The 12,863-nt window shown below is 40.6% G+C and overlaps 1 protein-coding gene across 2 annotated transcripts in view; it reads right to left on the bottom strand.

Moving 5' to 3' along the window:
- Positions 1-799: 799 nt before the first annotated feature.
- The window catches only part of LOC311052774 (uncharacterized protein), an 18,824-nt gene continuing 6,760 nt past the window's right edge, over positions 800-12,863 (bottom strand). The window contains exons 6-21 of one of the 2 annotated variants that reach the window (XM_084067978.1): positions 12,226-12,351; positions 11,182-11,304; positions 10,836-10,958; positions 10,571-10,693; positions 10,050-10,172; positions 9,413-9,535; positions 8,859-8,984; positions 8,025-8,153; positions 7,682-7,774; positions 7,332-7,427; positions 6,157-6,252; positions 5,921-6,016; positions 5,464-5,565; positions 5,117-5,222; positions 4,054-4,170; positions 800-3,179 (exon numbers count right to left, since the gene is read on the bottom strand). In XM_084067978.1, coding sequence (XP_083924104.1) covers positions 3,104-3,179; positions 4,054-4,170; positions 5,117-5,222; positions 5,464-5,565; positions 5,921-6,016; positions 6,157-6,252; positions 7,332-7,427; positions 7,682-7,774; positions 8,025-8,153; positions 8,859-8,984; positions 9,413-9,535; positions 10,050-10,172; positions 10,571-10,693; positions 10,836-10,958; positions 11,182-11,304; positions 12,226-12,351 — 1,778 coding nt within the window. In that variant the 3' untranslated portion in view covers positions 800-3,103. Of the gene's footprint in view, positions 3,180-4,053; positions 4,171-5,116; positions 5,223-5,463; positions 5,566-5,920; positions 6,017-6,156; positions 6,253-7,331; positions 7,442-7,681; positions 7,775-8,024; positions 8,154-8,858; positions 8,985-9,412; positions 9,536-10,049; positions 10,173-10,570; positions 10,694-10,835; positions 10,959-11,181; positions 11,305-12,225; positions 12,352-12,863 lie in introns of those variants that run through there. The other variant, XR_014601547.1, reaches the window with a different exon arrangement.

Consider the following 12,863-nt stretch of genomic DNA (forward strand, 5'->3'; position numbering starts at 1 on the left):
AAAAAAAAGTATAATTTACTTGAGCGCCTGCCCCTCAAAATGTCTGTGCACGCCACTGTCAACCACAATGCTTGCCATTAATCATAATAGTCACAGACACAATAAAACCACAATCAACCACTGTAAACTTAGACAGTTATACATACACTTATCACTGTATGATGTAATGTACATTATATTATCTTAGTGGTGGTGATAAGGTTTCTACATTTGTATCAATGTGTTCTGACTGACCTTGACAGTTTCATTGTTAGAAGTTTGTGTGCTGACAATCTAAATAGCTTTGTGGGGAATATTGTTCGTTGAGTCTCTTCCACCAGGGTGTGCACAGATGTTTAGAGTTGCCTGCTTACTGTAGGTTAACTGCTGTAAATGTTTCACTGTTGGTAGGCGGTATATTTATATATATTATACTTACTGTTGACTGACTGTACGTACAGTATATTATCCATAGACCCACTGTGTTTTCTGACTGACACTGTACATATATCAGCCTCATATCTAATGTACATTTTCTAGATTGTACATAACATTATACTCATACAGTACCAATATTTATCAATACACTACGCCAATCGATCCAACCCTGTCTGTCTGTTTGTCTGTCTGCCTGCCTTATCATCGTGTAATGCCAATGATTTGATGGATAACTATTCCATTATTAGGACAACAGACCATAAGCTCAGAATAAAGTGATGTCTGAATAGAGCGTGTGTGGAAATGTCTTCATTTTGTGAGGGTCTATGGGATAGCAAAAACAAATGCACTGGGCATGCAGAGACTGCCATATGTAAAGATACAAAAGAAATATCACATTTAATAACATTCAGCTGCCATATGCAAACATAACATACAATAAACTCAATAAACATTACGGTTCTGCGATATACTAACATACAAGTGTATTAGAAATCACAGGGTGTAAACCGATTTGGTTGCATAGAGTCAAAAGTCTCTAATCTCTAAATCATTATGGGTCTGTGCTTGACAAATACATTGGAATACCTTTAAGTTTGCTACACTTCTAAAGCCTAATTAATATGCAACATGTTGTTAGCTTAGAAATCAGTTCATGTTGATAAGTGATATGAAGCTTATCACAAGTATCTCTGTAAAAGGCGCCTACAACAGCGTCTACTTTTGAGTGTTCAAGGTCAAACAAACACTGTGTAGGTCAAATACAGTATTGTTCTCATAGCTGCATTTCATCAGTTTTATAGGACAGATGTATCTGTTTTCCTAAAATTGTTTTGTTACATTTAGACATCCATTCTTAACCCATTAAGACCAGAGGACCCGATTCTACCAAATGTCTTCTAAATCCTAACAGTTTTCAGGAAAATCTATGCTGCTATATCAGTGGTGTTCAAACCTTTTCATGTCAAGGACCCCCACAATTATATGTATTTGGCCGCAGACCCCCATCTCCAAATATTTTGTTCCAGGGACCCCCAGAAGCAACGATTTGAGATAAAAGATATCCACACATTTTCACGATTTTTCTAAAATAGCAGATCTACAAGCGTGTAGATCTAGTGATTGAATGACTAAAGTATGAAATAATGGTTCAAGTGGTTAAAATCTAAAATGACACAGATGCCTTCCCGGTTTTAATGGGGTAAGTGGAGATGCCTCAACTGGTCAACTGCCTTGCAGTGATTACACAGTGAAACTCTGTTTTTAACTACTGACCTTACTGGGTACAATACAGACACATTCTGCCCAGACAAAGATAAGTAGAAGCGACTAGTTTCTGTGTATTGTACAACGTATTGAACAACACACAATCATGGAGGTTCGATTGTATTGAGTAAATTACACCATTATACGAAAGAAAAAAAAATGTGTATGAACTAATGTAGCAACAATACTTTTGGTCATAAAAAAGATAAGCTCTTTTTTGTTTTGCTCAGTTCAACAATGCATAAATGCCTTACTTTGTCTTTTTAGGGTGCCTTGCTTTTTTCGGTTTTCCTTCAATTACAGAAAAACATCAAATAATAGTAAAAAGACATAAAAACACAACACAGGCGTGATGGACATTCATGAATGTACTGAAATATGTTGCTTGATAATGTGATATATAAACCCCTGCACTGTGACTGTAACTGGAAATCTGCAAATAAAAATGTAGTTAAAAAAAATAATAAAAAAAAACATAACAGGGGGTACACTTGTAAGTTATAGTTGTCCTTGGGTGTATTAGGGCTATGGATTCCTTATAATGAAGTTAGAGAACTTTCAGAGCAATTGCTCTTTAACCACTTAAACCCTGTATACTTTGTCGTAAGATAAATAGCAAAAATAGCCAATCTAAAAGCTCACAACATGCAATGTGAGCTTGTAGATCTGCTATTTTTGTTTACTTTTTTAGAAAATGTTTTACATTTCTGGAAAATTGTCGCCTATAATGACTAGCCCAAAAAAGGGACGGCAGGTTGAAAAGTGGTTAAGTGGTCCATGACATACACCCCACATCGTTAGGCCATTATTACTCTGTTATATTGGCCCAGATGTGGTGTGAGTGTAACACTGGACTGTGGTCATGTTGCGTTGTGGTCTACCTGAATTAGTACATGTACTCAAGTACTGTACTCAAGTACGATTTTGAGGTATTTTTTTTTACTTTACTGGAGTATTTCCAAATGACAATACTTTTACTTCTACTCTCCACCACATCTCAGAGGCAAATATTATACTTTTTACTCCACAGCAATTATTTGAAGACTTGAGTTACTAGTTACTTTGTAGATTTTGATTATTATAAAACATGCATTAACCACTCTATATGTACTTTAGCTATTTGATAATAGCCAATCTACAAGCTCACAACACGTCGCAAAGCGACGCGTTGTGAGCTTGTAGATCTGCTATTTTCAAACGATTTTTATACATTTTTGAAAACTTGTGAAACGGGACATTTTGCGTGGTGAGTACTTCTACTTAAGTATATTTTGATGCAAATACTTTTGCACTTTTACTCAAGGAAATTTTGAATACCGGATTTTTACTTGATCAACATTGTCGAATTGATACTTGATACTAAAAAAATAGTACTTTTCCCACCACTACTTGTGGTTATACAAGGCTTATATAATCATATTCATCTCCCCTTCTCCGGACACTGGACTTTGTAGCCCACCCTGTAGGCCTGCAGGTACACACGAGCTTGGTTTATCCTGCATACAAACAGAGAGAGTATTATTGTAGACCTGTCAAAATGTTTAAGACCTGAGGCTGATTCTACAAATGCCTTCTAAACCAGTAGTTCTCAAGACTTTTCAAAAATGTAAAAACAAAATAGCAGATGTACAAGCTGATGTACAAGTGACGCGCTGTGAGCTTGTATATCTGCTATTCTTGAATAGCCAACGCAAAAATCTAAAATGACACAAATTCTTTCCTGGTTTTAATGGGTTCTAGTATTATTCTTCTATTTTTGTGACAGATGTACTACAACCATAACCTTTTTTAAATGTAATTTCTTCTGTTGTCCTCAGACTTTACATTTGAAAAATTAGATAATAAAAATACAATTGGGAAATATCAAATATGTACACAAAACAATGAGACATGAGCCACAAGAACTGAGAGTAAATAAATACATAAATAAATAAATAAATAATGAACCAATGCAGTTTATATCAATAAAACATGATCATCAACATCATCCTCGCTTCTACAAAACCTGACCTTACATATTTGAACCAATTAAACCAGAATTGGATTAATGTAGCTTTCTGTCAGAGAGAGAAGGTAATCCTTTCCAGTGCCTGTACTAGTGTGTGTGTGTGTGTGTGTGTGTGTGTGTGTGTGTGTGTGTGTGTGTGTGTGTGTGTGTGTGTGTGTGTGTGTGTGTGTGTGTGTGTGTGTGTGTGTGAGTCTGTTTGTGTATGTGAGAGAGAGAGAGAGAGAGAGAGACAGAGAGAGAGAGAGAAAGAGAAAGAGAAAGAGAAAGAGAGAGAGAGAGAGAGAGAGAGAGAGAGAGACAGAAAGAGAAAGAGAAAGAGAAAGAGAAAGAGAGAGAGAGAGAGAGAGAGAGAGCTATGTTACCTGTACTTCGTGCACAGCTGAACTCCCAGAGGGCCACAGCGGTCAACATAACTCTCCCTGAAGCCCTTCCTCACAGCCCGAGCCATGCTGACAACCGTGGTTACCACGGGGCACGTCCTAGTGCGCATGCACACAGAAAATGGATATTGACAGTTGCGCTTCCTCTGAATGCTTTTTTAAGCAGTGCTGCTCAGGTACAGAAACAACTAGTTACAAAAAAGAACCACGTACACCGGTGGAAATAGAGGCACTCCAAGGAATGCAAGACGCACATTATTTTATTAAAAGGGTACAGTGTTTTGGCCTCAGCCCTTCTTCAGAGCAAGTTAAACAGTGAACAGTGCCCCTCATTTTGTATCTTACATGTATGTATGTAATCATCCCCACCTGTGTCGGGGGGAGGCCCTTGCTTAAGAATCAATCAATTGCCAATCAGTTTGCAATATCTCAGACACTGAAGGTATTTGTCAGATAACATCACAGAGTACATCATGATCAGGAATAAATAAATAAATAGAAAAAGGCCGTAGTAGCACAGATGAGGGCGAAAATCAGGAACTCCAAAACACATTAAAGGACACATCAGATGAAATTACAATACATAAGTACACTATTGAAACATACACAATGACCTCGAATAATCCAAAACCACAACATTGTACAAGTCCAGTAGATGTCTTTGTGGGGTTCAATACCTACAGGGAAGTGGACGTAACAAGGCAGAAGGTGTAATCTCCCTAAGTTGCTATCTCAGTTGCTACCTAAATTGTAATCTCCCTAAATTGATCTGCCATCTAGAGAAATGTTCTGGATTTATCAACTGAACACTTTGCAAGCTGCAACCACAGGGACTAAATGATGATTTATCCTACAAACCCTTCATATAAATGGAAGTAATGTGTACTGTCACTCATGTATTTCCCAGGCGAAATAAATAAAAGGAATACTTAATAAAAGAATGTGCGACTGAGCCCTCATCTTGCATCCCTTCGTTTTTGGAGTGCCGCTCTTTCCACCTTGCCGTTTTCTTTAGTTTGTCTGTTGTTTGTTTGTTTGTACTTACAGTTTCTCACAGCGTAGACCAGCTGTGCCCTCTGGACAGGTGCAGGTGTTGTGAGGACTGCATGTGGCACCATGCTGGCACGGGGGCACACATGGAGTGGTCACCGCTAAGGACACAATTCACGCCAACACACTTAATACTTTTGTCATCACTGTATATATATATATGTGTGCATCACAATGCACACACATATTTTTTCTTTTTGTGTAATGTGTCATATAATCCCATATGGCATGACACGAAAATGCAACACACACACACACACACACACACACACACACACACACACACACACACACACACACACACACACACACACACACACACACACACACACTTAGGCTGACCTGTTTCACAGAGACTCCCAGTATAGCCACTTGCACAGCGACATCTGTTGAGGCCCACACATACACCTCCATTTTTACATGGTTTCTGACACTGCACTGGCTCTGAGCAAGATCAAGGGAAATGCATACATTCAGTGTGTCATACTGCAGCACTAGAAGTACACTAGATACTAGAACACTGCTTTGTATTGTGTTTGGTGGGTGGAATAATGGCAAAAAGTGAAAAGGATTGAAGGTTGAGATGACGAAGTATATGAAGTGGCAGATTTAGTTTGTGGTATCAACTGTTTGGGCTTTAGCACATGGGACAGTCAATTGTGCATCTTGTTCTCTAATCAACATCCAAATGACAGCACATACTTGCCGCTTCAAACTAGTTTTAAAAAACACTGATAGTTGCATTCAAGTAGGAACTTGGTCCGGACAGAAAACACATACAAATTGTGTGTCATGTTACCTATCTGACAGCGTGCTCCCTGCCACCCTCCGACACACGTGCATTTGTTGACATCTGCACACCTCCCCCCATTTTGACAGGCTGGTGTGCAGAGAGCTGTGGAAGAAAATAGGACATTAATAGATCAGCGACTTCTCCCATTGTTGCGGCCTTTCATTTAACTCTGAGAATGGGAAAATGGACCCAAATGGACCTGAGAAGGTAAACATTGACATCCTCAGATACATGGTACTCACGTGACAGGCACTGAGGGCCAGTGTAGTCAGAGGGACACTGACAGGAGCCGGGCCCCACACAGCGGCCACCGTTTGCACACGGCAACTCACACACCGCTGAGAGAGAGACAGGGGAAACCAAACATCAAATAGGTAAACAAGAAATGAACGAAATTTGTTTATAAAGATATTCAAGTGACTGGAGAAGACACAATGACAACGGTGGGAAAGACAGATGAGTGACTGAATAATGTTGATATATTGACAAATTTTCTGAATCAGAATCCCTTTTGTTTTCCAGGTAAATTTACACATACAAGGGATTCGACTTGTATGTGTAAATACACATACACACAGACACAAGACAACACAACACAACACAACACATGGGCAACAGGCTATAAATTCATAGTTGGCGTAGAGATACTAGCTGTGCAACAGTAGGTGCATGTGCACATGACAAATACGGTGGCCATTTCTTCACTCCCTGTGTATGATGTTGTTGTGGAAACTTGTCATATACATGTATCAAAATAAGGTTTGAAGCTGTTGCAGAGCCATTTGCTCCACATTAGGCCTTAAACTATATTAAGATCATTGCAACATGATGACACAATCTTGCAGCATCCCACTGACCATTGAATGGACAGGTCAGAAGAGGTCGAGTTAAATGAAGACTGAACAGATAAGGACATGAAACACGATGATCTGATTGTGAAATGGTTCTGATGCTATATAAGTAGGAAGCTGATGCTCCCAGTCAGCAAATTAGCACTAGCTCACAAGTGATAAAAAGTAAAAACATATGTACTTGAATTGGACATAGTATTTCAACCAGATTTTGAGTGACTTTTCAGACTACAACAATAGCGACCTCTGCTGGAAAGCTAATCTCTTAATGTGGTCCAATCAACAGGATTCTTTGTTTCATTGGTATGGTTTGAACAGCATGTTTCAACTATGCTTGCAAGGACTACAGCTTCCTCTACAGATGTATGTGTCCCAGCCTCAAAATACAAGTGCTGTGTACAAGTACTAACTGGTAGACAGCCATTAATTGAGCCGAAGGAAAACTGCACTAACTATAAGGGCAGATTATATAGTTTTCATGCATGGCACAAAGGTTAGATGCTGCTTGCTGTGCTACTGTTACTAAGTGTGTGTGTCTTTTTGTGAGTGGATGCACTGTACAGTACCTGTGTGACAGCCAGTTCCTGTCCAACCGGGAGGACACAAACACATGTTCCAGCGCATACAGGTACCTCCATGGGCACAGGGTGGTGAGCACATGGCTGAAACACACAACCTAACATGTATATGTATGTCATGTATAACTGAGACATTGCATGCTAGAGACACAGAATTAGCACAATATCTCGAAACCAAGGTCAAAATCACCATTGTATTTATATACATTGACATAGAAACATAAGTTTTTCAGAAAACTGTTAGGATTTAGAAGACATTTGTAGAATCGGCCTCAGGTCTTAATGGGTTAACCAGCTACGGTAAATTATTAAAATATTGACATTCAGTATGTTTGTACCTGAGCAGCCCAGACCAGGGTAGCCCGGAGGACAATCACAGGTGTTTGGACCCACACACACTCCATAGTTCTGACATGGTAGATTACAGACCGCTGCAAGGATGAGAGGATGGATGAAAGAAGAGAAAGTAAGAGTTACAGTAGCAATGAAAAAAAAGATGAAAGTAGCATGTCAGATGGTTGACAACAATAAACCATGTCCCCTTATTTACTGGTAATATCACAAATCAACAGTATAGTCAAATAGAACTTTACTGTTCAAGTAGAACAGTAAAGGTTTTTTTGGTCATGCATTTGTGGCAACAACTACATGATTACGGACAGATATGGAATAGTGACTCACGCTGGCACTTGGTGGGGTTATCAGTACGGATTTCATAGCCCTCCCTGCAGGAGCAGTTGAAGCCACCAGGATGATTCACACACAGCTGCTCACAACCTCCATTTGTGAAGTCCCCACATTCATCCACATCTGAACGAGGGAGGGACAGAGTGAACGAGCAAGGGAGGAGTGGAGAGATAAAGACATGTGTAGATGAATGAATGCTTATGACAGACGGACTGTGGGGCCAGATTGACAAGAACCTGGAGATACGATAATCATCAAGATACGGGGGTCACACGTCGATTGCATCATGATGCATCGCGAACCAATGTACATTGCGATATATTGTGATCATGTTATATGTCTACCTCAATCAATACACATAAAAAGGTGTCAAAGGGGGGGGGGGGGGGGGAGGGGAGGCGGGGACATAGATTGGTGAAGCAATCGGAGGACGCGCCTGCTCCGGGCGCCTGGGTTTGGATCCGCCCTTCGAGACCATGGATTGCTCTCGTTCTCTCAGTCTACTGGCAGACAGATTAACGATTTAATTGTGTTTCTGTCATTGAAAATTAATGGAACATTATGAATAAAAATTACATTTCTGTTTGGCTTTTAGCTTTTGTAAACAAAAGTTGCACAGGGCAGATATGACAAATAACACATATTTAATTACTTTATACTTAAAAATAACCATGCGATGCGTTTTGAGTTTATAGATCGGATATTTCCACTATTTTTGCCTTTTTTGGAAAATATGTCATTTTTTAACATGGAATTGATTATGACGATTATGCAAAAATAATTGCGATTAGACGATTATGTAATAATTGTGACAGGCCTAGGACTCACCCACACACGACTTCAGGTCCTTGTCCAGCTCCCATCCTGGCCTGCAGCTGCAGTGGAGGTGCCCCTCAGCCCTCATGGTGCAGACATGTTCACAGCCACCGTTTCGATGCTCACAGGACGTTACATCTACGCAGGAGGCAATGAACCACATGGCCATTAAGAGAGAGATGCTGTAACTGTACTGCACACAAGTGAGCAAAATATTGGGGAATTTGGGTATTAATCTATGATACTTTTCACTGTCATAAGGTGGGATAGTATCAAGGCCTGTACTGTGTACGCACACACACACACACACACACACACACACACACACACACACACACACACACACACACACACACACACACACACACACACACACACACACACACACACACACACACAATCATGTCAAGATCCAAATATATCAGAGTAAAAAATAAATGCAATGCAAGATCATGATCAGTTGTCTATATACGCTAGACACAAACATACTACCATACAGATATGGGTATAGGTGAGAGGGTCCTTTCCATGTAAAGTGACCAATAATGGAACATACTGGTACATACTAACACAGCGGAGGTTGTCTGTGTGAAGGAGTAGTGGAGTCGGACAGTGACACGTGTGCCCTCCAGGTGTGTTGGTACAGGTATGGGAGCAGCCGCCATTCTGGAGCTTACACTCGTCAATGTCTACATGCGCACCAAACACACACACACACACACACGCACACACACACACACACACACACACACATTTTACAACTGCCGTATAATGATATGCCTCAGCTTACTAAAACAATTAACCCATTAAGACCTGAGGGCGATTCTAAAAATGTTTTCTAAATCCTAACAGTTTTCTGAAAAATGTCATGTTTTTCATGTCAAGGACCCCTACAATTATATGTATTTGCCTGCAGACCCCCATATACAAATATTTTGTTGCAGGAACCCCCAGAAACAAATATTTGAGATACAAATGTTCGCTTAAAATATATATATTCAAATTTTAGCAAAAACGTTCAAGATTTTTCAAAAAGTAGCAGCTCATAGCGCTGTACGAGAGCTTGTATATCTGCTATTTTTTAAAAGCCAAAGTATAAAATAATGATTAAAGTGGTTACACAGATGCTTTCCCAATTTTAATTGGTTAACTTGAATCTAGTCTGAAGCGGATCCACACTAATTATAATCACGGGTTACTGACCCACACAGCTGCGGCCGTCGATGTGCAGCTGGTATCCGGCTCTACAGGAGCACAGGAAGGAACCCTGGGTGTTGGAACACACCTGCTCACATGTTCCGCTCAGAGCCAAGCACTCGTCCACATCTGAAGGACCAGAGTCAGGAGACAAGACAAGTTGAGTATTTTATCATGCATGGTATGCATGGGCCCATCTGTTGCTCCCTAATAGATCCTTTTTACATCAGCTATTTTAATGGGTAAACTCAACCGAAGATTAATGGTGGGTGTGTTTCATTTAGGTGCTATTTGTGTGCCATCATGGAAAGCACCTGAACAGTTCATGCTGGCATCACAGAAACACTGTTAACTTCATGCTGGCACAGAGAAACAACTAAATAAAATGAATATTAATGTTGCTTCAGTTGCATTTACCTGTCACAATGTCTGGAAAGAGTCTACCCTCTTTCTTTCTCTCTTTCTTTCCTACCTTCCTTCCTTCCTTTGTAGGAAAAGGACCTGACATGATGATGTGTTCACCTCACCTGTGCACTTGTGTCCGTTCTGGTCCAGCTGGTAGCCAGTGTTACACAGGCAGCTGTAGCCTCCAGACTCGTTGGTACAGTTGTGTTCACAGTGACCGTTGTTCACTGCACACTCATCAACATCTGAACACAACACATTAACCTTTTTATTAACCTGTATTATCAATATTATCTGGTAATAACTGGCAACATGTAATGTAAATTATTACATGTATGTATCATATTACATGGTAGACACACAAACAGACACAGTCTTCTCACACACCAAAACAGGAGTGTCCGTCTCCATTAAAACCCTGGTAGCATTGGCAGAAGTAGGAGCCAATGATGTTGCCACAGCGAGCATTGGTGTCACACCCGTGAACACCCGATGCACACTCATTCTCATCTAGAAAGAGAGACAGATACTTAGAGATACAGATAGATAGACAGAGACCGATATACAGTATATTCTTCCCCTTTTCTAATATTTACAGATAATTCTATTCTGTTCTGTTCTACTCTTTTTTGGGGGGTGAACTACTCCTTTAACTTTAGTTATCCTCACTGTGTATTTTCCATGGCAGGCATGAGGCTTCTCATAGAGGGAGGGCTAATTGTTAATCGCTTACCTTCACAGTGTGTGCCGTTACCGCGGTAACCTGGCCTACAGATACACTTGTAGCTCCCAAGAGTGTTGAAACACACGCCTTGACCCTCACATACCCTGGGACTCTCCTTACATTCATCCACATCTAGGACAGAAGAAGATGGAGAGAGAGAGAGAGAGAGAGAGAGAGAGAGAGGGAGAGGGAGAGGGAGAGGGAGAGGGAGAGGGAGAGGGAGAGGGAGAGGGAGAGGGAGAGGGAGAGAGAGAGAGAGAGAGAGAGAGAGAGAGAGAGAGAGAGAGAGAGAGAGAGAGAGAGAGAGAGAGAGAGAGAGAGAGAGAGAGAGAAAAAAGAGAGAGAAAACCTCCAGAGTTAAATGAACACTGAGGATTTCACTGTGTGTAACCGTAGGATTTTGTCATTTACCAGGCAGGGTAAACAAAGTGTTCTCATATTTAATTGCAAAGACGCATACACAGATTAGAATACAGCAAGAAAAAGCTATATTTATCAAGCAGGGAATAGGTCATCATCATACCTTGGCACACCATGTAGTCTGGACACACAGGACCTAAGACGGAGCAGAAACCAAAACACAAAACACAAAGGAGGAAGTGGGCGAAGATTATGGAAAGAAATGAGTGTGCTGAGAACCAGAGAGTAAGTGCAGTCCATCGATGGAAATGCGAAACAGAAGGAAAAAAAACCCACAGGATAAGAAAAACTACAAAAGCAACAAACCGGTGGGTCAAGGTTAATTGGGCCAGCAGAGCATTCAGCCCAATCAGCAAAGCATTAAGCTCATGTACTGTATAAACAACTGGCTATCAAGGAGTTACAGTATTGCATACACGTTAAAAATCAAGAGCTTGATGCCGGAGGCAAGGCAAGGAAAAAGGAAACAGATAACGCTACACCGCATTATTGTTTCATTAGTGGTTTGCTGATCGATGTTGTGACCTTGTCTGGTACGTGTTGAACATCCAGAAGAACTTGCTCACCTCAACAGATTAAAGCGTTGACGTTAGACTGGTTCTAACTGGGTGTAAAGCTTAGTGTTTCACTTACCGACGCAGGCAGGAGATTCTGCCCTGAATCCCGGCTGACACTGGCAGATAAAGCTACCGGGAGTGTTCACACACACATTCCCCAGCTCCCGACGACACTCCTCTTCAAAGCTGCACTCATCCACATCTAAAGGACAGACAGAAAGGCAGCCTATTACAAAGAGAAAGATCCCTCTCTGTTAAGCTTTAATTTATACTTATGCTTTGAACGTATTTCCTCCAGGAAATTAACAGATTTTCAATTGGAAAAACTTTCAGCAAGCAACACTGTTGTGTAAGGAAGCATAATTAGGCTTTACGCTGCAAATATGTATATGTATTTCCGGATGTGCATTGCAACACAGCTACATCTACTGTATATTCCAACTGTCATACCTACAGAGAAGAGTAGCCGTCTTGTATAAGTATACATAAGTATTGTATGAGTATAAGTGACCGCTTCAGACTAATGCTTAATTCATGCTCCGTACAACGAAAATAGCAGATCTACCAGCCCCAAAACGCGTCACATCTATGAGCTTGCAGGTCGGCCATTTTTGGTGTGTGACACCGTCATACGATGAAGTATAATCTAAAACTGTTTAGTCTCGCCGTAAATCTTTGGTTTGAACTAGGCTTAAGCTCTCTGCTTAAAATCCC

The sequence above is a fragment of the Gymnoscopelus microlampas genome (assembly GCF_963454915.1).
Source record: "Gymnoscopelus microlampas genome assembly, chromosome: 9".
NCBI classification, from domain to species: Eukaryota; Metazoa; Chordata; class Actinopteri; order Myctophiformes; family Myctophidae; genus Gymnoscopelus; species Gymnoscopelus microlampas.